This window comes from Arctopsyche grandis, unplaced genomic scaffold (assembly GCF_051622035.1).
Source record: "Arctopsyche grandis isolate Sample6627 unplaced genomic scaffold, ASM5162203v2 HiC_scaffold_307, whole genome shotgun sequence".
NCBI lineage: Eukaryota > Metazoa > Arthropoda > Insecta > Trichoptera > Hydropsychidae > Arctopsyche > Arctopsyche grandis.
The window spans coordinates 6,911-33,982 of record NW_027518508.1 but is presented as its reverse complement, the minus strand read 5'-3'; the positions used below and the strand labels follow the sequence as shown (position 1 = coordinate 33,982).

General features: G+C 28.2%; 3 protein-coding genes across 3 annotated transcripts; all 3 read left to right on the top strand.

The window, feature by feature from the left end:
- The first annotated feature begins 20,577 nt into the window (after positions 1 to 20,577).
- LOC143922073 (uncharacterized) lies at positions 20,578 to 21,792 on the top strand. The gene has a single exon (XM_077445343.1). It carries the CDS (start codon positions 20,578 to 20,580, stop codon positions 21,790 to 21,792), a length of 1,215 nt encoding a protein of 404 aa, XP_077301469.1.
- Positions 21,793 to 22,676: 884 nt separating this feature from the next.
- On the top strand, positions 22,677 to 23,795 carry LOC143922072 (uncharacterized). Its single transcript, XM_077445342.1, has one exon. The coding sequence runs from the start codon at positions 22,677 to 22,679 to the stop codon at positions 23,793 to 23,795; it is 1,119 nt and encodes a 372-aa protein (XP_077301468.1).
- Positions 23,796 to 26,014: 2,219 nt separating this feature from the next.
- LOC143922071 (uncharacterized) lies at positions 26,015 to 26,431 on the top strand. Its single transcript, XM_077445341.1, has 2 exons — positions 26,015 to 26,294; positions 26,337 to 26,431. The coding sequence occupies exons 1-2, from the start codon at positions 26,015 to 26,017 to the stop codon at positions 26,429 to 26,431; spliced, it is 375 nt and encodes a 124-aa protein (XP_077301467.1).
- Positions 26,432 to 27,072: the final 641 nt, after the last annotated feature.

Sequence of the window (27,072 nt, the reverse complement as noted above, 5' to 3'; positions counted from 1 at the left end):
TTTATATTATAAGTTAGATATGTGGAATATACTTAAATAATGTCGCTTACTTCAAACTCCTAGTAATTTATATTAAATATAATTTTAATGTTTCCGTTACCCCTGTGTCATTAATATTTTTTACAATAATGAAGATTAATGTTAGTTTTTATAACTATTTATTTGATAGGTCATTTTATGTTTTACTAAGCCGCTTTTAACTTACAAATTCTAAAATTGTCCCCTTTACTTCTGCCAGTCCTTTTTCAATCAACTTATTTATAGCCGATTCTATTCTATCATTAGATGTTTCTATTCTTTGATAACGATTTCATTTCAATTAGAAAAGCGCCAGATTCCATTTTCTTTTTGTTTTTAAGTAATTTAGCTCCAAGTGTTTGTAAATAGCTTTCGATACAGATATCATTAATAGTTCTGTTTGTTGAATAATTGTTGAGTAATCACCTTCTTCTACATTAGAACAATCAAGAGTATAGATATTATCCACAAAAACCAACAAATCGATTAGAAATAAGTGATGCAATAACATTTGATAAAATGTTTTCTGAATATTCAGACTTTTTAATATCTCTGTAAAGGATAACGGTGTTTTCATTAATAAGCAAATTATTGCATATTGATAAATATTAACATAAACAAATTTTAAATTTATAGATAATTTTATCTTAGAATATTGATGTGCAAGATTCATTACTTTACTTTCTGATCCATCTGTGTTTAATCTAATTTTTATATCAAAAATTTCATGATTAGAACAATTAATTTGTGACAGGTTTAAATGATGTCCATCTCTACCAAAAAGTGCCATTTCAGGTTTTTTGTTATTCATTTCTTTAATAATTCATAAGGTAGTGGAATATTTGGGTATTGTGGCTCAATATTCCAATATAATTGATTTAAAATCTTAAAATTAGATTCGAAAGTATCTAATTCATTTATCATTTTGAATAATTTGTCTTCTTGTGGTATATTTAATATCCTGAGTATGTTAATTTTCTTTTATTAAAACACTACTTTTAGCTAATAATCGATCCCTTAATGTATCTTGATACAAATTAAAAATTCTTTTAGATTTGCAACTAAAGAAACGGCTTTTTGAAATAATTTTGTATTTTCTAAATTAAAAGGTTTTTGATCAATTAAAGGGCCATTTTGATTTGAATTTACTAAAAAACTAGTAAAATTACATAATCTTTGCATAAAACAAGGTTTAGATCTTTGTAAATAATCTTGAAAAATGGATAATAAAATTGAATAAAAATCTCCATCTTCAAAAATATTTAACGAATTGAATAAAGACAAGATATTTGGTATAGAAGTATTTAAAAAATCTTGATTATTTCTTATTATAGAATTAACATATAAAGCATATGCTTTTTTTAGAATCGAATACCCAGCGTTTAAACAACTTAAACAATTTAACATTTTTTTAAAAGAACTATTTTCTATTGCATTATATTCTACTTCCGTTCTAATTTCTGTTGATTTATGTTTGTTGATTAAAAAAAGTAACGACATTAATATTTTATCGTTATTTAAATCTGATTCTAATAAAATTTTAATATTTTCTTCTTGTTCAATCGGTTATTTTTTCGTATTTAAACACGTTATGTTGATTACTTAAAAAACTTGGTTTTCTTCAATAAAATGAACTTGACTTGGATGTATATTATTTTTTGTGATATTTTCAGAATTAATAGATTTTTGTAATAAATTTTTAATATTTGGCCGATTTTCTAAATTCATAAATTCAATTAAATTATAAAGAATTTCATAATATTTTAAACCAAAAAACAATTTTCAAGTGTTTGATGTACTTCATCATAACTGCAAGGGAGAAAAGTGTTCATCATTGTAAATTTTCAAAATCTACAATTGCTTTTATTCCCTTGTAGAATTCTTCTAATTTGAAATATTAGTAACTTTATACTTTTGTGTGATCAGATTAATGCTTCAAATTCATATTTTTCTTTATAATACATTAGTGGTTCAAGTTGTATCAGGTACAATTTTCTCAAAACTTTGTAATATAATTAATCTATTTTCACCAGTGTATTCAAAAACATTTATAAAAAATGAAGATGGCATATTTCCAATAATTATTCTTTCCCATAACAAATATCCAAAATCATTAAGTTTTCTACCTTTAGTGCAACTATTAAAAATGAACCTAAAGTATGAATATTATTAATTAATCTACTGTAATCTTTAAATTGGCAAGCATATTCTTGTAAATTATCATTAGATTGTAATATTTTATCCCTATGTATTCTACATCTGTTATAAAAGAAATCACCTATCTTCCAATATAGCTTTTCCTCTAGACAGGAATCAGAAGTACAAATCATATAAATTGTGTTATAAACTATAATTGCATCACATCTATTTGTAGATGAAAGGTTATGAAACTCTTGTAGAGATCGCCCCATAACTTGTTAAATTCTTCATCGGTAATATAAGCTCTTCCTATTTCCATGTTTATTTACCCTGTAAACTTTAAAAATAAATAATAATTTAAAACTATGAAACACATGATTAAAAGAAATGAGAAGGGAAGTTTTAGCTGCAATTTGATGGCGAACGTGGGGATTTTGATTAAAAACAAATGAACTGAAAAATGTGCATTTTGTGTAATAAACAAAATACCCCCAATTACCTATTTAATATAGGGCTTACACTATCAAAGATGGTAAAAGACACGCATATTCTGAAATTAATTATTAATATAACCTCCGAATACTATAGGGCTTACACTATCAAAGATGTAAAAGACACGCATATTCTGAAATTAATTATTAATATAACCTCCGAATACTATAGGGCTTACACTATCAAAGATGGTAAAAGACACGCATATTCTGAAATTAATTATTAATATAACCTCCGAATACTATAGGGCTTACACTGCCTTTGTTGTCACAAGTCACGCATGTTGTGTAAACCTCTATAAATATAACCGTTAAATACCTTTATTAATATAGAGCTTACTCAAACTTCTCAGCACAAGTCACGCATGTTGTGTAATATTCTATAAATATGGCCTTTAAATACCGCTAAATACCTTTATTAATATAGAGCTTCAACATCAAAGATAGTAAATTACATGCATATTCTGAAATTAATTATTAATATAACCTCCGAATACTATAGGCTTACACTATCAAAGATAGTAAATGACATGCATATTCTGCAATTAATTATTAATATAACCGTTAAATACCTTTATTAATATACAGCTTCAACATCAAAGATAGTAAATGACATGCATATTCTGCAATTAATTATTAATGTAACCGCTAAATACCTTTATTAATATAGAGCTTACTCAAACTTCAATGGCACAAGTCACACCGTTTTAAAAACATCAAGTTTTCAAGGTATTCTTTAAATAAAAAGATTTACATGATTATTATTATTAATTAGTTTAATTAAATATACACCAATGATTATAACTGTTTAATTTTTATTTAAAATACTTATGTTTGAAGTAAATCACTATTTTATTCCCAATTATATTAAATAATTAATTTTATCGTTTAATCATAGTTTTTGAGTTCCACACAAATCACATTGTGATTTTTCAGCATTGTTAAGAAAAGTGCATGCGCTGCAATTCCATTGTTCTTTGCTAAATTCTTTGAGGGAGTCTTTAAATCAAGAATTCTTGTTTTTCTATAATTTTTTTAAATAAACTTTCATCATTTTTTATTACTGCAGTAATTAATTCTGAAAATAAATTAGGAATAAAATATCTTAAAGCGCAGAGCAAATCAAAACATTTAAAGTTGTCAAAAGAGTAATCATTTAGAAAATAATTAGCAATGTTTCCAGGCGTATTTTTTTTAATTATTGAATTTTTTGTAAACATTGGAGTTTCATTATATCCAATTTCACATGTTGTAATAAAATAAAAAATTGGCAAAAGGGGTTCTGCTTTTTGTGATACTTTTTTTCCATATTCATTTGTTATAAAATAAACGATATCCTAGAAGAAAAAAACATTGTTGGGTCCGTTGTAAGACTTAGAGCATTCACTTTTAATAATTCTTGATATTGTTCAGAAACCATAAAAACATTTGGTTCAATTTCTTTTTCTGAATTAGTAGATAAACAAACACCAAAAAATCCATTATTTTGATATTTGATTGCTAAAGAAGCAATCAAGTTAGCCTCAATTGTTGAAATTTGATAATCTCCCATTACTTTACTAGAAGTTAATTCTTTATTATTATAAATTAAATCTGTATAAATAACCCCTAATATAATTAAATCTTTGTAAAAAATTCATTTGGGAATTTGTTAATAATTACACCATCAGGAAATTTTCTTGATCAATTTTCCAAATAGCAGAAATAACTGCTTTTTTACCCAATGGAATATCTGAATGATCATAAATTTTACCCAATAATAATCCCAATTGTTGTCTACCACTAGTTTTAAATTCTGAAATAAAAGATTCCATGGTCATTTTTGAATCAAATTCAACATAATCGATGTATCTAAAAGGTTGTGTAACTAAAGTTATTTGTTTTTCCATACATTTTGCACATTTTTGATTCTTAGTATGATCTTCACAAATTTTTATTTCGTAATCATAAATTTCTTTTTTTAAACTTTTGTTTTCTAAAGCCTCTAAATAACTTTGATAACTAAAAAATTTTACTTTTTTTCCAGGTGTATAAGATTTATCTTCTAAATCTAAATTAACACACTTTGAACAAATAGCATCAGGGGAATGTGTACATTTAAATTCAGCTTTATGTGGTTTAATAGGGTTCATTTCATAATCCATAAAAATTGTTGTATTTTCTTTTACTTCACTTACTTTAAGTGGTTTGGATTTTTCAAAATCTGAAAATAATGAAAAATCTTCAATTTTAAAAACTTCTTTAATTTTAGTTTCTAAATCATCCATCTTTTCTAAATTTATTTTCCTCTGTGAATTAGCAGTTCTAATTGTTACGAGCATTGATAAGGGGGATATAATGAAAGTATTTTTTAAAAAATATTTAAATAGAAAAGGGGGGAATGATGTGTTTGGAATAAAAAGTCGAAAAAAATCATAAACAGGTATTTATTAAGCATTATTGGCTTTAAAGAGTAAAATCCAGCTTAAAATAATAAAAAGTTAAGAATGAAATTGAAATAATATCTTTAACAAGAAGATAGCACAAACAGCTTGAAGTAAAGCTATAATCCAGCTTAAAATAATAAAAAGTTAAGAATGAAATTGAAATAATATCTTTAACAAGAAGATATCATAAACAGCTTGAAGTAAAGCTATAATTCAGCTTAAAATAATAAAAAGTTAAGTGTGAAATTGAAATAATATCTTTAACAAAAAGATAGCACAAGCAGCTTGAAGTAAAGCTATAATCCAATCTAAAATAATAAAAAGTTAAGAATGAAATTGAAATAATATCTTTAACAAGAAGATAGCACAAACAGCTTGAAGTAAAGCTATAATCCAGCTTAAAATAATAAAAAGTTAAGAATGAAATTGAAATAATATCTTTAACAAGAAGATAGCACAAACAGCTTGAAGTAAAGCTATAATCCAGCTTAAAATAATAAAAAGTTAAGAATGAAATTGAAATAATATCTTTAAAAAGAAGATAGCACAAACAGCTTGAAGTAAAGCTATAATCCAGCTTAAAATAATAAAAAGTTAAGTATGAAATTGAAATAATATCTTTAACAAGAAGATATCATAAACAGCTTGACGTAAAAAAACGAAAATTAAAATAAATTTAAGAAATGAAAAAACTGAAATTATGAATATTTGGCTTAATAATAAAGCATTTTATAAATATTTCTCGTTGATATAGGCACCTGTTGCTATTTAAAACTTTAAATAAAATTTATTTGAGGTTAAAAATGCTGTATTATACTTATTTAAGTCAATGTTACTTAATAAATATCCTTGTTATGATTTTTGATTTATATATTTGGTATTTTGTAATTTGTTTGATATTGTGCGTAATATAAGTATCAAAATATATTAATTAAAAATAACCTTAACCCCCATCAATTTAATTTTAATTTCAGGTTAAGAAATACATATTAAACACATAATTTTATTTAGTTCTATTTATTTATAATTCATTACGTTCCCAACTATCAAACAAATCATCTTTTACATCTTTTTTTCTCTTTTGTACTTTTCCTTTATTTAAATGGTAAATCTGTATATCTTGTTCCGTTACAGAAACTTGCTTTTTTCTTAACCTTCTCAAACTTACAAAGTGTTCTTTTTCTTCCCTTTGTTCAATATTCTTAAATTTGATTTCCTTTCTGTCAATGTTTTATCAGGACTTTGTGCTCGGATGTTAGTTTTATCTGATAAAAACCTTCTATTTTTTAAAACTGTGTTTGAATATTTTTACAGTGTGTCAAAGCCCCTTTTAAAGATTCTATACTTTGTTCTATAACTTCAAGCATTTGTCTATATGTTAGAATTTGATTATATTCTGTTTTAATTGATTTTTTAAGTATTTCTTCTTGTATCTGTTGTCTTTGTGTTATTATAGATTTGAGATTGTTGTTCTCTTTTGCTAGCTTATCATTTTTATCTTGCATATAAAAAAAGAATCACAGAATTTTAGCTATTTTAATATAAACAAATTATTTAAACCTGGGAAATTAAAAAAATATTGTTTAAATATTATTAAATAAATAACCCCTAATGTCTAAATTGTTTTTGGCTTCAGAAAACAACAATTATTTTATAAAACCGTAAAATTTAAAAATGAAGGTAATATCACCTTAAAAACTAAAAAATTGTTTATATTGCTATAACCACTTATGTTGGTATCAAATAATCCAAAAATACACCCTTAAAATGTTTAAATACAAAAAACAGTTCATGTGATTTTCATATTGCTGACTCTTACAAACATCTATATTCTTTACGAATTTTATAGTAATAAAATTAAAATTTCTTGTGCGATCGAAGATGGCGTTAGCCCTATATTGTTAAAGTCTTAAGACGGCGTTGGGCTAGTGGTCGGCTTGCTGATTCACTCCTGTGCTGCCCGGGTTCGAGCCTCGCTTTGGTTGGTAAAAGAACAATATCCGGGACGCCGTCGCAAAAGTGGGCGCTAGTCGTAATAACCCCAATATAAAAAGACTAGCATCAGGCCGTGATCGGGCCTTTAAAACAACCGATCTCCTTGGTTAGTGGCGGCAACAATAACTCCTCATGGCAGTAGAAAGCCTACGTAAGCATAGCGCAGGGGTCTGTAGAGAGCCCAAGACAGTGAGGTACTGTCTATAATTAAACTCCTAGTTAAGGTCAATGGGACATTTAGTCCTAAGGCGAGTCGACTTTCGACAGAGGGATTAAAGCTGGCATAAGGGCCGTGGGGGGTTTACGCAGCAATGCGCTTCCCCGACCGGGTTACAGAGAAACACACGAAGAAAACTAACAAGTATTAACAACTACAGCTTAAATAAATCCGAACATTTTTATTTTTTTAGTTGAAGTAACTCTGGCTTAAGCAACAGTGACACTCCGATCCAAAAGGACCAGGAGCAGAAACTGCCACTGAAACCCATCAACCAATTACTGGAAAATTAGCACACCCTCAGGCAGAAAGTGGTGCTAAAAAAAAAGATCAAATCTAAAATCAAAAATAGCTGACAAAGTTAAAAAATTCATTAATGCCCGGTTGCTTGGATTAAATACTGGCGCATGCAAAATTCATCCCACACATTGTTCCAATCTACATTCTTAAAAGAGATTCAATTAGAACTAAGTCAAACGTGTTTTAAAGCTTATTTTTAAAAAAATATCTTAGATAATTGTAAAATTATATTGTCTTTTATATAACTGCAAAGTTAAACAAATAAAAAGTGATATTATGAATAGCATGATAGAGAATTCGAAACAATACTGGGCCAAGAAAAGATTTTGATCAATTAAGCTTTTAATTAGCGCTTTTATGATTGTTTTTAACCAATTTTTAAACTAGCATTGTGATATTAATACGGGTAAATATTTTTGTAATTAGAATTTAATGACATGGAGGAAACTTTAACAATTTTGATTTTTGAAACAAATATACATAATAAATAAACAACATTTGAATTTCTGGTATTTATTATAATCAAAAATAATCATTAAAATGGTAATTATTAATTATTATTGGCTTAAATGACTATAATCCTGCCGTTATATAAAAAATCAATTTAACCTAAAAAAATATTTTAAATTAAAATTATTTAACTATTAGTTTAATAAGTAAAATATTTCCTTAAAGTGTTACAATCAAGTCTTAAATTGTTATCTTTTCAATGTAAGATGATTTTACTAATAAAGTTTCGATTTTTAATCTCCAATATATTTAAACGCTATATTTTAAAAAATTATTTCTTTGTCACATCATTTCTTATATTTATATTGTATTTTTAATTACTGAAAAACCCCCCAAATGTTTGTTCATAAATATTAACTGCCTCCTTTCAAAGTTATCTAAACAAGAGACAACAATAATTACTTTACAGTGGAAAATTTTAAGGTTTTGTCATATAAAAAAAAATTAAACATAATTTTGCCAATTAGATTCTGACCTTTAACATTTTCAAGTAAGAAACTTCTTTTGCAGAAGTTGTTACAGGTTTCACTTTCAAAGCATTACTTAGATATTAGAAGCAAATCTCACCGGTGCTATATGCCATCCTCACTTGGATGACTTTTATTAGTTTATAAGGTTTGCTCACGATCAAATAAACATGCATATCTATTTAATATAATGCCGACAAAATATATATTAAATGTTGTTTAAAATAGGTTTTGGAGTTTTTAATATTTATTTTAGTGTATTTTTTTTGCCCTCATTTAAGCAATCTTTCACTAAAAAATAAATGTTTTTTAATAATTCTACTGTGAAAGGAACCCAATTATTAGAAATAGCAATATTTTCGGCTGTTGTTTTGTGGGATTTAAGGTCTCCTATATAAAGGGCATAATAATTTGACTCAGAATAATCCGTTTTAAACAATTCGTGAACATTGTTGTCAAAATTCAAAAAATAATGTGCGTGCTGATTTATATTATTTTTTAAAGCATCCGATATGTTTTTTTTAAGTTTGTCAATTAAAACTGCACAATCTAAATTTGGGATTGATTGACCAGAAGAAAAATTAATGGCGCTGAACAATAAAACCATTACGTGTTCTAAATAATTATACCTTGTATTTTCAACAATGAAAAGTTGGCCATTATAAGAAATAAAGTCGTTTTTATCCGTGATTGATGCTATATAAAGCATCCAATCAATTACCCAGTAAAAAAGGGAATGTTCTTGCAAATCAGAATTGTAATTATAATGTATAAAATCGGGTTCAAATAATGGAGGTGGGCTTTTTAAATATTGTTTATATTTAATTTGCATGTGTTTGTCAAAATAATTAGAAATATTAAAAAGTGATTGAAACACATGAAGTAATAAATCAATTTTATCGGAATTTGAAACATATAATCCTGTTAAAAGGGTAAGTTCACTTTTCAACTCTTTAAATTCCTTATTTTTCGGCTTTTTATCTTTTACAATTACTTGATTTTTTTTATGTATCGTTTTAATTACACCTCTAATACCATTTAGTTTTTCAGAGGCTACTTTTTCATATTTGAGATTGCCATTGCCAGCTAAAAACTTGCTAATTTGTATTTCATCTTGGTTGAGTACGTTTTCTTGTTTTTGGTAGTTTCTCATGCTGGAATTATAAACTATCACTGGCTGTGATTTAAAATGGTTTAGAGCATGTTTAATAAAAATACTAAGGTCTTTTGGGAAACCTTCCTCTTGATCCTTGGTTGCTCTTAATATAAACAGTGAAAAAAATTTATGTAAACTGAATCTAAAATAGATTAAATTCTTAATAAAGTCTGTTAATAAATGTAAAAATTCTTCTCCGGGCTGAATAATTATATCACCTACTTGGTCATGATTATTGGAGTTTACAAAATTTTCATTTTGGGATTTATCAACATTATGAGCTGAGGATTGTAAATTTTCAACAAAAGCTGTGGGTTTTAATGTGCTGGGTTGTCCTAATCCATCAGCATCTCTTTTAAAACGTTTTTTCAGGATCTTATCTTCATTAACAGAAGAGTGATTAAGTTTTTTTGGCAGTGTAGAAGCTTCAGTAATTAAGTTAAAATTGGGGTTCACCAACTCAGAACTTTTGTTAATATAATGCGCAGTTTTATTGTCACAATTATAGATTAATTTCGGCTCCAATGTAGGATTTGGAGTTATATTTTCATCGTAATGAGAAAAGTTTATAAGGTGTGTACTTAGGACAATATTACTACTACTACTTATATTCTCGTTGGGAAAAGCTGCATCAGATTTAACATCGACGCTACTTTCTTGGTTTCCAAAATTCTCATTGGCTGCGTCTACAGCAAGCATATCTTCGAAATCGGGGAAAGTAGGGCACAACCTAGATGGGCTCGAACTTTTAAAATGCTTTGGCTTATCTTTTTCATCCGGGTTATCAAAAGATTTTATTCCGTTAGAATAGAAAAAAAGAATACTCAAATGTACACACATTTCTTGGGAACTATTTTCAACAAAGTTTTTAAGTTGATAAAAAAGGGGTTAATTGATAAATAATTATTTTAAGGGGTTAATAATTGAATGTGGGTTAATTAAAAAGCAAAAATATGTTTTTGGTTGTATAAATAAATTGGCACAGATATTGATATGCAACTTGTAACATCACAACATTTTATTAACAACAAACTAAAATAGATGAGTTTAAAAGTTTTTAATAAATAATATCATAAATTTCCGGTGTATTTATATCTCGTTTGCTTATTGGGCAGCAACTTTACTGAAAAATTGCCAGTTATAATTTAATTTAAAAATTGGGAAAAATTTCTATGAATATTTATAAAAGTTCACAAATGATTCAAATGAGTTCTTAAAAACCCCACAGCATTCAGATTTTTGTCTAATTTAAAACAATAGGAACAAGAAACTACCAAATAAGGTTGTCACAATTATAATGTTTTCTTAAACCCTGCTGTTGCCTGGTTTTTAAATTTTGCGTGAAATTTGAATGAGTGCAGCTTTAAGCAATAGCCAAAAAAAAGTTTAAACATCAACAGACGTATTTAAATTAGCAGAAATCAAAGGAAATTGTAAAATCGACATTTAAAACATCTGTTAATCGATACTTAAAACAAATCTATGAAATATTTGAGCCTTTTCAGATTTAAATTACTTTTTAATTTCCAAATGCCAAAAAAAAAAATTATTGCGGACAAGAAATTGACAACCCACTATTATTTAACAGATTTCTTCTCCAAATTAGTTGTTTTCTGCCGAGAATACAACAAGTCATAAAAAAACAATCAGCTTTGTATTCATCGTAAAGTAACAAAAGGTAGTTTTGAAAATATAATTTTTTTTTGAAATAGGGGTAACTTTAACAAATTACGATAATTAACAAGAAATTCTTGATTTAAAGAAATCGGTGAGAATTACAAGTATAACAGACGATTTAAAAAAATATAAAAATATAATGGTTAGTGAAAATTTATTTTACCAAAATAGAACCCCTTTGTTAAGTATTAGAATCATTTTTAATACTCTCATTTAATATAATAAATGTGTAAATACCCCCAGTCTTGTTTTTATTAAAATTAAACAAAAAAAAACATAATTACAGAAAATTTTTATAGTTTTGTCAATTAGATTGATTTTTACATTAAGGGTACCAATATAGAAAAGTGTATAAAAATGCCCAATTATTTTTTTCTAAGATATTAGTCCCAATTGTAAATAAAGAATATAGAATTTTTCATATTAAAAGAATAGCATTAACGATGTTCTCTATTTATATTAAAACAATATTTTTTAATTAAAAAGTTTTTACAAGATGATTTATTATAGACATAAAACAGTATATTAAAACAATTTCTTTTTTTCTTGGGTGCTAAATTCTCTTGCTATATTTGTGCTGAGTGATCGATTCTAGATTCTCACTATCGATAAGTTGGTAATTTCGGACCAAATAACGCCAAAAACATTCTCAAAATTTTTGAAGGCAGACAAAATTGATTAATCTGCTAAAAAAAATTGAGATTCATTATTATGAACTTTCCAATTTTAGGCTAACGTATATGTTTACAATTGTTAAATATTAAAAAAAACTTTAAGATAATTTAATCAAAGTCATTCTTCAGCTTCCGGTATATACCAACCTGATAAATTTAAAAATGAAGAGTTTTGTTTTGTGATTGCTTTAACCGGTTTAGGCACTTTGAATCGTTTAAAGGTTTTAAAAGATTCGTTGAGTGCATATACAGAATCATGTTTTATTTTCCCTGGATGAAAACTCTGTTTAGATATCTTATAGGTGACGGCGTTAGGCTAGTGGTCGGCTTGCTGATTCACTCCTGTGCTGCCCGGGTTCGAACCTCGCTTTAGTTGGGAAAAGAACGAGAACCGGGACGCCGTCGCAAAAGTGGGCGCTAGTCGTAATAACCCCACTGTAAAAATACTAGCATCAGGCCGTGATCAGGCCTTGTAAAAACAACCGATCTCCTTGGGTAGTGCGGCAACAATAACTCCCATGGCAGTAGAAAGCCTACGTAAGCATAGCGCAGGGGTCTGTAGAGATCCCAAGACAGTATGGTACTGTCTCTAATTATAACGCCAGCTCAGGGTCAATGGGACACTTAGTCCTAAGGCTAGCCGACTGTCGGCAGAGGGATTAAGCTGGCATAAGGGCCGTGGGGGGGGGGGGGGTTTACGCAGCAATGCGGTTCCCCGACCGGGTTACAGAGAAACACACGAAGAAAACTAACAAGTATTAACAACTACAGCTTAAATAAATCCGAACATTTTTTTTTTTTAAGTAGGCTATTACTTTTATTTGCAATTAAGTTTTTGATATCGAAATTGCACATTTATATCAGAATTGATATAAGTAAACTTAACCCACAATCAATATGTTTAAATGACTTTGTCTTGAACCGTCAAAGTTAGTATTAGCTCTACTGTATAAAATTATTTAGCCGCTAAGGGCATTTAATGAAAAAAAGGTTTACAAAACAAAATTTTTGTAGGAAGGGTTTTTTTTTGCATTTAAATTAGACATTAGTGTTAAAGTTACTCCTATGACATTAAATTCTATTTACAATTAGTATCATTAGTAGTTAAGCAAAAATTTATTTAATTTTCAATCTTCTTAACAGAAAAGATTTTAAAGTAAGAATCGAGTATATCTGCTTTACAAATATCTTTTTTAGTTAAAGACATAACAATCGATGACATTTTCATTCCAAGATTCAAATCAATAGTTCCTGTATGTAACAAGGTATAACAATATCCACTTAAATCATCCAAATTTAAAATGGGCTCTTCGTATGAGCACGATAAGCTTTCTTTAAAATTTTCAAATTCCTCATCTTCCATATTAATAATAAAATTTTTAATAAAAGAAATAAATTCTTTAATTCTATTTTCTAAGAATTCAATAGATTTTTCACTTTGTACTGTAAAAGCCAAGTATTGGGCTGAAGAAACAGATGTTACATAGCATTGAACCACGTATCCAAGCTGCTCAATAGTCCTTAATTGATTAAAAAACAATTCGTGTGAAATCTGATACAAAAGATTTCCAACAGCAGATTTATAATGATATTCGTGTGGTTGCTCCTTTAAAATAGTTTCATTTTTATTTTCCAATTCACAATTAATTGAAATTTCAGGAATCAGTGTCAAATTATTAAAATTAAATAACAAAGTTATTCCATTATTAAAAGTATCATTTGTTTTAAAATTGTATTCTTTTAAAAGGTGATCAGTAGATAAATCTGTTTTTTCCCCACTATTTTGAATAGTTTTAAAAAACTTTTCTACTTCTTCCCATTTTAAATTACCAACTGCTAAAACTTTAACATAAAAATTATTTGGCATTTTTATTTGTTCCTTTTTAATTAATTTGATTTCTGCCAAGAGTTCCTCTGAAGTTTTTGAACTGAAAAATTTAGTTCGGAAAATTTCCATTGTTCTTTTATAAGGGCTTTTATCAATACAAAATAAATATTGATCTTCTATCTCTTTTCTTATTATTTCAAATTTATCTAAAGATAAAGTTTTCAAAATTTCGAAAAATTTTACTGCCATTTCAAATATTTTTGATGAAAATCCTTCAAATTTAATCATAACACCGGCTGAAGACGTTGAAATTGAAATTTCAAGATGAAAATTACACATTTGTCTAGCCTGTTGTTCCGAAAAGAATTCATCTGCCAGAGCAAAGAAAATCTGTGTTGAAAGTAGATTTTTTTGAATTTCTGCACCTTTCAGATTAATGAAAACTACGGATTTCGGAACTTTAAATTTACAATCAAAAACATGGTGAATTTCACAATTATAAAATTTCTCGTTTCTATAAGATCTTTTAGGTGTTTCCACCAACAATTCCACATTTTGTAAAAACTGATCATCAGAAAAAGATTTAAGCTTTGAAATATCAACAGAACTTGTTATATAATCAGAAAGAATGGAATACTGGACATTGTAGACTTTTTCTTTCAAATCAAATGTTCCGTTTTTATCAGAAAGCAAGATAATCCATTTTGAAGTATCTGATGATCTTTGAATAGTTTCTAAAAGTATATTTTTATCAAAATCATTAAATAAATATTGAAAATTAAATATATTTTCTACTGGATAATAATGTAAAAGAGGAGAAATTCCAGAAGTTAACTCAATAGGAACATCAGGTTGAGTAAAAGCGAACTCTTCACTTTTAATCTATTGTATTCAGCTTCATTAATTGGTAAATTTGAAATATAATTAGCAATCAAATCAAGCACCTTTTTATGCTCTTTGCTACCCAAATCAGTTAATTCAACCCAAATATGAACAAAAGTGTATTCAAGAAAATGTTCATAATAAAATGACAATTCAAATCCAAGCTTTTGTTTCTTTATTTGAGACAGCAAGCCATTGGGCTCTTTTGTAGTCAATAAAAAGTCTATGTACCCTAGTGGGTTTTTAAAGAAAGCCTCTCTAATACGTGGTAAAATAAAATTGACAGAAAGCTCTTTTCTATCATCTAGTGGTGCATATTGCACAACTTTTGATTGAAATTCTTCTTTAAATAGTTGATTTGGTTCATTAATCATTCTGGAATCAACAGATTCTTTCCTATTGATATTTTTTATGTTTGAAAATAAACTTGCAAGTTTTTCTAAATCTTCTAATGATTTATTACCACAAACTACAAGTGTCATGATATCACTAGAATAATGATTTTTTTCAAATTCTCTAACAGCTTCTAAAATATTTTCTTTTTGTAAACTTTCTAAATTACCACTATTAAATCGATGCTCCGGGCGTGTTTCCAATATTAAATCTTCTAAAAGTCTCCTTTGTCTCCATGCACTGTTATTTAGGAATTCAGAATTTACAGCGAGGATTTCTCTCTCTACAGACTCCTTGGCTAATAAAGGTGATGTAAAAAATTGGGCAAATCTGTCAGTTGCACCATCAAAATAATTAGAATCGACATCAAAGAAGTACACCGTAACTTCATTATTGGGTTAGGCATTAGAACTACCACTATGCTTGGCTAAGAAATCTGAAAAATCATTTTCATCAGGATATTTTTCTGTTCCCATGAAAAGCATGTGTTCTAAAAAATGTGCTAATCCAGGAAATTCTTCAGGCTAAAAAAAAATAAAAATATCGGATTTATTGAAAAGTGGTTGCCTACAGCAAAAAAAGAAGTTTCCTACAAAACTCTGGGGGCCCCTATAGCATCTCTATCCCTCTGCCGACAGTCGGCTAGCCTTAGGACTAAGTGTCCCATTGACCTTGAGCTGGCGTTTAATTATAGACAGTACCATACTGTCTTGGAAATTCTTCAGGCTAATCTAAACTGCCTACTCTTACTGCAAAACTACAACTCGACTTTGTGTATTCTAGATTGGAGACTAGGAGAACTTTAATAGAATTATTAAGCACAATGCTATGGTATTTATTTTTATCTGCTTTACTTGAAATAACCATTAAATAGTCTATGAAAATAAAAGTTATAAGAAAGGACATGAATTGAAACCCTATGGAAGTGTTAAATACCTCTGAATCTTCTTTTTATTATTATTTGATCAAATTATCATCTTTTAAAGTTAAATTATTTTTTTCTAATTTTATATGTCTGTTTAAATTGTATTTCCAACATTTGGGATTGAATTTTAGATATTTAACCCAATTTTATTTAATAATTTCACTAGTTATGATTATATTCTAACATTTGGGATTGAATTTTACATTTTTGGCCTTTTTTTCTAATAATTTCACATGTTATGATTTAATTTGGGTATTAGGACAAGCATTTTTTTCTTTAATCTTAATGTTAGGAAAAAATACACATGTTATGATTAAATTCGGCTATTAGGACAAGCATTTTTTTCTTTAATCTTAGTGTTAGATATAATGCTCAAATATCCTTAAAACGATAATTTTTTTAACACCAAAAAACAATAATTTGAAATTGATCTAATCAACTTACTTAGAGTTTTGAACGTTTTTTTAAGTGTTAATAAAGTCACATTTCTTAATATATTCATTTGGGTTCACGCCGTCAATATAGCGGTATTATATAATTAATTTTACTTTATTAATTTTTAATTATTAAATTATATAAGGATTATTTAAATAACTTATTATTAAAAGTAAGAGTTTGAGGTTAGCATGGGTATTTATTTAAGTGTATTATATATGTTGTTAACTGTAGACCTATTAGGCATTAAGGGTTATTTTTTTAAGACTATTTCAACAATATATATCCAACTTAATATAAAGCCGAATATAATTATAAAACACCTATTTATTGAATAGTATTAGCTTAAATGCTTATAGCCAACCCTATAATTCTAGCCATAGAATAAATTACAACTTTTTAGCTGCCAAAATGGACCCAAATTCTGTTTTTTTACATAATTTAAACTCAAAAAAAGACTTTACGGGGAATTTCATTATTAAAAAAAGTTGGATATATATATTGTACTTAAATAAATACGGATGTTTACCTCAAACTCTTACTTGGCACCCGATACGAGAGCACGCCGAAAAGGAGTTAATGATGCCCTAGCAGAACTATGGAAAGCAGAAAGCTATATGAAATCACGAAAGATTAAAGGAGACAATGAACAGATTAATTGGTTTGTTCGGGGATCCTCAGATTCTGTAATTCGCTGGTTTATGAAAATTCAGAAAGAAAATCTGTCATGGAAAATTTTTAAATTGGAATATATAATAGAATTTGGTTCAGAAGAAAACAATCTTGAAACATACGAACAGTTTTACCAGGGAGAGTTAACTTTAGGAGAGTACACTCGATTTAATCTACTATTAGTAGAAGCATTGCTTGAGGAATACAGCGAAGAGAAAACATCCGAAATAATTGATGGGATGAATGAAGGAAAGGAAAAAGAAGAAGTTGTGGAAAGGATGAAAAGAAGACCTAGAAGTATGCCACACTGGATATGGCTTAAGAAGATTGTTGAAAGAATGGATAGAAAGAAAAGAGCAACACATAAGCAAAAAGAAGCCCTCAAAGAAGAGGAGGTATTACCTGTCAATATGATAGGTATGGATCACAAAGACGTGAAAATAAAAGAAGCCCTCAAAGAAGAGGAGGTATTACCTGTCAATATGACTGGTATGGATCACAAAGAAGTGAAAATGAAAGAAAAGAATAAGATATTGCTGAATGAGAAGAAGAAGCACAGCATGGATCACAAAGATGTGAATAAGAGAGTAGAAAAAGAAATATTGCTGAATGAGAAGAAGAAGCACAGCATGGATCACGAAGAAGTGAATAAAGAAGAAAGTGAATTGTTACAAAAAATAATAAAAAGATACCCACAAGCTACAAATAATGATCTAAAAATTAGAGATCCATGTAAGCTGGGTGTTTGTGAAATTAATACACCAGAAGAGAAAAGAGTATGCGTACCAGGACAAAGAAGAGTAGAACAAAGTATGATTGAAAAAACTAAAATACAATTAGATAAATTAGAACAGAGCGGAATAATAAGCAGATCAACATCAGAATGGAGAAGTCCAGTACGCCCAGTGGAAAAGCCGGATGGCACAGTTAGAGTGTGTACTAACTTGATAGCATTAAATGAGCTTGTTATAAAAGAAGATTACCCTACACCAATAATGAATGACTTAATAGAAAAATTACAAGGATCAACTGTTTTTACAGTGATTGATTTAAAAGATGGTTATTTCCAGATAGAAGTAAAGAAAGAACATAGATTTAAGACTGCATTCAAATTTGATAACAGATTATATGAATGGAATAGAATGCCGATGGGATATAAAAATGCACCAAGCATTTTCCAAAAGACAATGGACAAATTATTAGGAGATATGAGTGGAAAAGGTGTTGAAGTATACCTTGATGATATTGTTGTACATGGTAAAACACAAGAAACACATGATAAGTTAGTATTTGAAGTTTTCAAAAGATTGGAAGAGAATAATTTGTGTATAAACACGAAGAAATTACAATTAGCCAAAAACAAGATTAAACTTTTAGGAATAGTAGTAAATGGGAAAACCCAGAAATTAACAGAAGAATCAAGAACAGATATAATGAACTATCCGAGACCAACGGATACAAAAAGTTTAAGGAGATTTTTAGGAAAGATGAATTTCTTTTCAGCATTTATAAAAGATATGAGCAGAATTGCAATACCATTGTACGAAAAAACAGGGAAATATGCAAAATTTGAATGGACGAACGAAATGGAAAATAGTTTTTTGAAATTAAAAGATAATCTAATGGAAGAAGTAGGCCTATACTTACCAGATTACGATAAAAAGTTTATATTAGAGACAGATGCTTCAGATACAGGTTTAGGAGCAGCATTATTTCAAAAAGATAACAATGGAAAATTAGTACCAATACGATTAGCGTCTAGGAAATTGACAAGCGCAGAAAAGAATTATGGAATTACAGAAAAAGAATTTTTAGCTGTGGTCTGGGGAATAGAGCATTTTGACTACCAATTAAGAGGTAGAAGCTTTAGTTTAATTACCGATCACATCGCATTAGAAGCGATTAAACAGAAAGGTGATTTTGGGAACAAAAGAATGTGTAGATGGATTGAAAGAATCCAAGATTATGACTTTGATATAACTTATAAGAAAGGAGAAACACTAATTACAGCAGATGCGCTAAGTAGGATATATGAAAATGATGAAAATGACAAGGAAGAAAAACAAGATGAAATGAACGAGGAAAATAAAATTAAAATAATTAGGAACATACATGAAAAATTGATCCATAGAGGATTAGTTCCAGTTAAATATGAATTAGAAAAACAATTCAAGTGGCCGAAAGTAAATCAGCTGATTGACAAGGTAATCAGCTCATGTGAAATATGTAGTAAGAATAGTCGAAAATTAGGAGGAGGATGTGAATTTGTAAACACATCGGAACCATTGGAAAAAACAGCAATAGACATTATGAAAATAAGTGAAGAAGATAGTACAGTACTTGTATTTATAGATTACTATACAAGGAAGATGAAAATAAAAGTGTTAAAATCGAGAACGACGAAAGATATTTTAATGGCTTTGAGAAGCATATTTAAAGAAGTAGGGACTCCAAAAGAATTAAATACAGATAATGCAAAAGAATTTGTGGCGAAAGAATTTTTAAATTTCTGCACAGATCTTAACATAGTGCAGCATTTGACAAGTGTGGAAAAGCATCAATCAAACGGAAGAGTGGAAAGAGCAATAAGAACCATCAGGGATGGATTGGCTAAAAGTAAAGAGTTAAATAAGAATATTGAAGAAAGACTTAATATGATTGAGAATGCTTACAACAATACGCTACATTCAGGAATTGGAATGACACCTGAAGAAGCAATAAAAGGCGACGAAAATATACATGAAAAGATAAATAAAACTATGGAAAAATATGAAGGACAATTTAGAAGAAGAAAAAGAGAAAAATTTATTGTAGGGCAGCAAGTAAGAATTGCCAATAAGGAAAATTTGAAGACAAAAGGGAAATCGTATGACAGATTTCAAGAAAGAGGAGTAGTGACGCATGACGTAGGAAACGATTCTTATATCGTTAAACATGAATCAGGGAACCAATTTAAAATTAATCACTCCGATCTAAAAGCAATTAACATAGCTCAGTAAGAGTTTGCTTTGATGCGGGGGAAGTTGGATATATATATTGTACTTAAATAAATACGGATGTTTACCTCAAACTCTTACTAAAAATATTATAAATTTATTATTTTAAAAATCTAAACTTTAATAAAATACTGTTTATAGTTGTTAGAATTATTTTTTAAATAGCAGCGCCTACTTTGTAACACACCTATGTCTTCCTTTTCCAATAATATCAACAAAACTGTCAAATAGAAACTTGTGCCTTTCTTGATCACATTGTTTTGAAATTAATCTGCTTTTAGTGCCAAGCCTTCTCATTTTTTCTAATATTTGTTCTAGAATATTCTAGAAAATTCTAGAAAATTTTTAGCTTTTATTTTTTTACAAAATTAAAAGCATGTCAGACAGCAAAGAATTCTACAAAGTTCTAGGGCTTTCTCCTGGAGCTTCGATCGATGAAGTTAAAAAAGCTTATAAAAAGAAACAATTTGATTTGCACCCTTCTGGATTAACCAGAAGAAAACTTAAAGATTCGGCAGAATATAAAGCTCTAAGTGAAGAACAGAAGGCTGCTAAAGATGCAAAATTGGACGAAGAAATTAGTAAAGTAAATGAGGCTTTTACTTGTTTGAGCGATGAAAATAAGAAAAAAGAATACGACACTGGAACAGGACAATACTCACAATACCCAGGAATGGATGGGTTTTCAGGATTTGCTGATATTTTCAGTCATTTTAGTGGCGGAAGAAGCAGTAGACAACAACAGAAACACAAGGCAAAGAATGTAGAGAGTGATATAAAGATTACTTATAGGGACATGTTTTTAGGAAAAAAAGCTACATATAGAGTTAAAAGACAAAAAATATGCAAGCCTTGTAATGGAAAAGGATCTAAAGATACTGTTAGTTGTAGTAGATGTGGTGGATCGGGAAATATCCAACAAAGATTTTCTATGGGTATTTCAATTTCAACGGTATTAGCTGAATGTCCAGATTGTAATGGCTTGGGATATAAATCTAAAGGGCCAGTTTGCTCAGATTGTAGAGGAGAAAGGGTTGTTGATGATTTTTGGGTTGTTCAATGTGTCATCCAACCAGGTCATCAAGAAAATCAAGCTATAAAGTTTAAAGGGCAAGGTCATGAATATCCAGGGTATATTCCAGGGGATGTGATATTTAATATTTGTTTGACCCCAGTATGTGGTTGTGATAGAGTGAACGACAACTTTGTTTGTTCTGTAAGTATTGATATTTTAACTGCTTTGACCGGTGGTGTAATTTATTACGACCACCCAGATGGTAGAAAACTGGCAGTTAAAGTATCCCAAATTCAAAATTTTGAAACTGCAATAGTTGTGCCAAATGAAGGATTCCCAAATTCTAAAAATAATAAAAAGGGAAATTTGTATTTGAAGCCAAAAATCTTAGTGAATAAAGGAATTGAAAGAAGCAAGCTCTCAGAGTATTTAAAACCATTAATTTCCAAGCCAGAGGGTGTCTATGGAAATGTAAGCAGTTGCTTTGGAACAGCCCCTACTCCCCAGGAAGAGGAAGAGGCCTCACGTGGGAACGAGGGTGGTTTTAACCCATCAGATTTTTTTAGATTCTTTTGAAATAAATTAAATTTTATTAATATTTCTTTAATTAAATCACATTTTTAATGAGTTTTACTTTAAATCGATTTTATTGTTTTATCATCCAAGATTAATATCCCCCAATGTCTTTAAATATTTTAAGTAGTAACAAATATATTGCTAAAATCAGGCAAGATTAATATCCCCCAATGTCTTTAAATATTTTAAGTAGTAGCAATTATATTGCTAAAATCAGGCAAGATTAATACCCTTAATGTCAATAAATATTTTAATTAGTAACGTTTATACTTTTTAAAAAAAAAATTATAAAACCCTGCCAACTCTAATTAATACAGTAATTATATTAAGTAAGAGTTTGAGGTAAACATGGGTATTTATTTAAGTATAATATATATATCCAACTTTATTTAATAAATTGGTGTTTATGATCATTTTTGACTGAAAATAACAATTATAATTTACTGTTACCACTTAAAATATTTATTAGCATTAGGGGCATTAATCTTGTCTGATTATAACATTTACAAAAAAGTAACCCAGCCAATTAATTTCATTACTTGAGCATTATACAGAAAGAGCAGATTCAAACTAGATCAAACTACAATTTTGCGTTCATATTTTTGCCTCAAATCTATTACTTTTATTTAAATTCCAAAAATATTTTTAACGATAACAAACAAATGTGGAGTTGCTATACAGTACTTTAAAAAATTTTGTATGAATTTTAATTTAATTTCAGACAGCTTTGGTTTTATTATCATAACACGGGTGCTTATTAAATAGTTTTAGCTTAAATAGCAATAAGTCTGTTTTTTTTATTAAATCTGTACTTAAACGAAAAGTTTTATTCTTTTTGAAACTTTTTATTCCTTTTCCTTATTTACGTCGATTTTTCATCCCCAATGACTTCTGATTTTGCTCAAAATCCCATTGAAGAAAGTTTTGAAATTTGGAAGAAGAATGTCCCTCATCTTTACGATTTAGTTTATACAAATTCTTTAACATATTACACACCATTCGTTCAGTGGTTTCCTGATGTACAAAGAGTGGATAATTCTAAGTCCATACAAAGAATTCTGATGACAACTTTGGCAGATGGTCAAGAAGCCGACCAATTACTTTTAGCCCAAATTTCATTCCCTGATACAGTAGATGAAGATTCTTTAAACAATGCTGACATCGATTTTAAGATTACTCAATCTATCCCACTCCCTATTGATTCCAATAGATGTAAATATTGCCCACTTGCCACTAATATCATTGCATGTAGAACAGAAAAGGCCGATGTATTAATCTATGATTACACTAAACACAGTTCACACAACTCTAACAAAGCACCAGATGGCATTATGAAAGGTCATACCGATGGTGGATTTGCTATTGATTGGAATCAGCTTAGATTTGGACAGCTAGTTACTGGTGGTAGGGATTTTCTGGTTAATTTATTTGATATAAATAGGGGGTTGATTTCATCGAAAAAATACCACGAGGGGGTTGTAAATGATGTATCTTTTTCATGCTTTGATCCAAATGTTTTTTGTTCAGTTTCTGATGATCTAAAAATTGCTTTATGTGATAGCAGAACAATAGAAAATGCAATGGTTCTTGAGAAAGCACATTTAAAATCTATTGAATGTTGCTCTTTTTCACCTTTTCGTAGTGAGCTTCTTGCCACCGGATCTTCTGATGCTTCCATTAAAATTTGGGATATCAGATCACTTGAGACACCCCTTTATGTCTTAAGGGGGCATGGAGATGATATAGTGAACTGTAAATGGTCTCCACATTATGAAAGCATTCTAGCATCGTGCTCAAAAGATAAAAAAGTTATCGTTTGGGATTTAAACAAAAGTCAAATAATTGATGGGGAAACTAGCCCTGAAATGTTTTTTGTACATGGTGGTCATATAAGGGGAGTGGATGATCTCGATTGGAATCCTGCTGAGCCTATGGAAATAGCTAGTGTGTCTACTGATGCAACATTGCAAGTATGGAAGATCCCTATACAAGAATATATTTAATTAAAAAAAGTTGGATATATATATTATACTTAAATAAATACCCATGTTTATCTCAAACTCTTACTAAAAATATTACAAGAATATGTCAGAATAAATCTTTTTTAAAAATCGTTTAAAACGGATTTGTAATTTAAAAAGGATTTTGTTATCTGTTGTGTTGATTAATATAAAGAGACGAAGATAATCATAAAAAGTCTATTTATTAAATAGAGTTGGATATATATATTATACTTAAATAAATAACCAATTTTACCTCAAACTCTTACTAAAAATATTATAAGAATATGTCAGAATAAATCTTTTTTAAAAATCGTTTAAAACGGATTTGTAATTTAAAAAGGATTTTGTTATCTGTTGTGTTGATTAATATAAAGAGACGAAGATAATCATAAAAAGTCTATTTATTAAATAGTATTAGCTTAAATAATTATAATCCAACCTAATGAATCAGATATATATAATTTACTAAATAAATAGCCATTGTTGTGTTATCCTCTATTAATATTATTTAAATAAATACCCTTAATGATTAAATACTTTAATAATGAAAAGCTTACGCCATCTTCGATGGCATAAGACAGCCATGATTACCTCAAACTCATAATTTTAGTTTTGAATAAAAAGAAAAAACATTTTTTATTTTCAGGCCAAACTTAAGGTTTTTGGAAATTAAAACATGTAAATATTCTTAAAAATGTGGTTTTTTTCTAAAGCAATTTTAATTTGGCATTTGTACTTTTTAATCAAAGCCACTTAATGTCTACTTATTTACTATCACATATAGAGTGTATAATAATTTTAATAGTCGAAGTTAATCATAACAAGAGTAATTAAAAAGTGATAGCTTAAATATCTAATCCAACCATAATTTAACTACTTAAATCATTTATTAGCATAAATCGACTTCTTTTGGCAGTTAAAACAATATTATTATTTTAATAAATGAAGTATTTTAAAAAATTGTGTAACAATAAAGGTCGTATTATGGTCATTTAAGGCAAAAATGTTTAATAAATACTTTTTTATGATTATACAAGACTGAAAATACTAGAAAATTATTTTAAATATTCTGGCTTTTGTGTAATTGGATTTTCGTCACGCTTTTTTAATTTTAATATCGCCTATTAATCAAGCAAGTAACGGGTTGTTGCTTTAAGGTGTACAATATGTTTAAAACATAACTCTAATTTGTTCTTCGGCAACTATAACCTCGGCAAGTTATAAAAAGTTGGATATGTATATTTTCCTTAATAAATAGCCACGTTTACCTCAAACTCTTTTTATAAATAATATCTTAATTTTCCAAAAACGCTTAAACTTTGCTTTAATGTTGAAATACTGTTATGGATACACCTTAGAAGCTATTAAAACCAAGATGCTAACCAATCCTTAAGCCCCTTTGATTAAAAATTGTTTTTTTAAAATAGAAATTGCTTAAACGTTGCTTTAATGTTGACATACTGTTATGGATACAACTTAGAAGCTATTAAAACCAAGATGCTAACCAATCCTTAAGCCCCTTTGATTAAAAATTGTTTTTTTAAAATAGAAATTGCTTAAACTTTGCTTTAATGTTGAAATACTGTTATAAATACAACTTAGAAGCTATTAAAACCAAGATGTTAACCAATCCTCAAGCTTCTTTAACTAAAAATTGTCTTTTTAAAATAAAAACAGCCCTAAAAATTTGAATGGTTATTTTTAAAAGGGATGAAGTTTACGAAAGAATTTATAAAGTAAAATACAGACAACCCGCCTTAAAAAACATAGGGAATGGGACATTTGGCCAAATATTTACATATAATTTCGGTGAAAATTCCTATGCTTTAAAAAGATTTACTTATTCAGATGATCGAGTACATCTTACAACTTTAAGAGAAATAAAAGCACTTTTGTCAATTAAATCTAAATACATTGTAGAAATAGTAGAAATTCAAATTATAGATTCTAGAATTAATATGTTAATGCCATTTTATGAATTTGATTTATATAAACTTTTGGGGGTTGAAAATATAACATTAACAGATATAAAACAAATATTTTGGCAGATATTAATGGGTACAAAAGATATTCATAATTCAGGATATTTACACAGAGATTTAAAATGTGCAAACATTTTAATAAATAAAAAACGGGTAAACAACAATCATGAAAAAGGTGAAGATACTTTAGAAAATTTAAAAGAAATAAAATATGAAGTTAAAATATGTGATTTTGGTATGACCAGACTTAAACAAAATGAAATGACCCCCGCCGTCATTACTTTATGGTATAGGCCACCAGAAATATTACTAGGATCTTCTTCTTATACAAAATCTTCAGATGTTTGGTCACTTGGATGTATACTTTTAGAGATGATAAAAAAAGTCCCAATTTTTAAATCTGAAGTAGAAGTAGAAACACTTAATCTAATATCTGGCATTTGTGGTTCAATAAATGAAGAAAATATGCCAGGATGTTCTAAACTTCCACTATTTGACAAATATAAAATTTCTGAAGGTAATCGTTGTGTTTTTGATACATTTTCTAATATTTCTGTAGAAATTGCGGATTTGGCAGATAAAATGCTTGTTTTAGATCCTAGAAAAAGACCTACAGTACTACAATGTTTAGAGCACCCAATCTTCTCTAAATAAACTAAATCAATTGCGCCGTTTTAATTAATTAATTAAACCTTTTTTTTGTAATTTTAATTTATGTTTTTGATAACAATAGTACAAAAATTAAATATAATTGTCGCAACTGTAGAGTTATCTTGTAACTCTGTTGCTTTCTTAAGTGAAGATTTTTAAGTAAAATTTTACTTTAAAATAAAGCATGGATTATTTACCCATGCAATCAATAAATGAAAGTTCTAAAATTGACAATAATAATTTATTTTAACAGTCGTTGATAATCATAATTAAACCTTTTTTTTGTAATTTTAATTTATGTTTTTGATAACAATAGTACTAAAATTAAATATAATAATTTATTTTAACAGTCGTTGATAATCATAATCAGACCTTTTTAAATATAATTAACTTAAATATATATAATTCGGCCAAAACACATAGTTTTGCTTTGATTAACTACACAATCTCAAGAAACAGGCAAAATACCTCATAAGTATAAATTGATGTCGTAACACTGTTTTTTTTATAAAAGTAGAAATCTTTTATATTTTTTTATTAAAACATTTGCAGGGGTGTCTATTTATAATCAAAAATTAAACCTCGCAAAATCTGAATTTTGATTTCAGTTTGACCTCTTAAATAGAAGTATTTGTGTTATCTAG

Coding starts and splice junctions, on each gene's coding strand:
- LOC143922073 (XM_077445343.1), top strand. CDS start 20,578: ATGTCAGACAGCAAAGAATTCTACAAAGTTCTAGGGCTTTCTCCTGGA.
- LOC143922072 (XM_077445342.1), top strand. CDS start 22,677: ATGACTTCTGATTTTGCTCAAAATCCCATTGAAGAAAGTTTTGAAATT.
- LOC143922071 (XM_077445341.1), top strand. CDS start 26,015: ATGACCAGACTTAAACAAAATGAAATGACCCCCGCCGTCATTACTTTA. Junction 26,295..26,336: donor CAAATATAAAATTTCTGAAG/GTAATCGTTGTG, acceptor ATATTTCTGTAG/AAATTGCGGATTTGGCAGAT.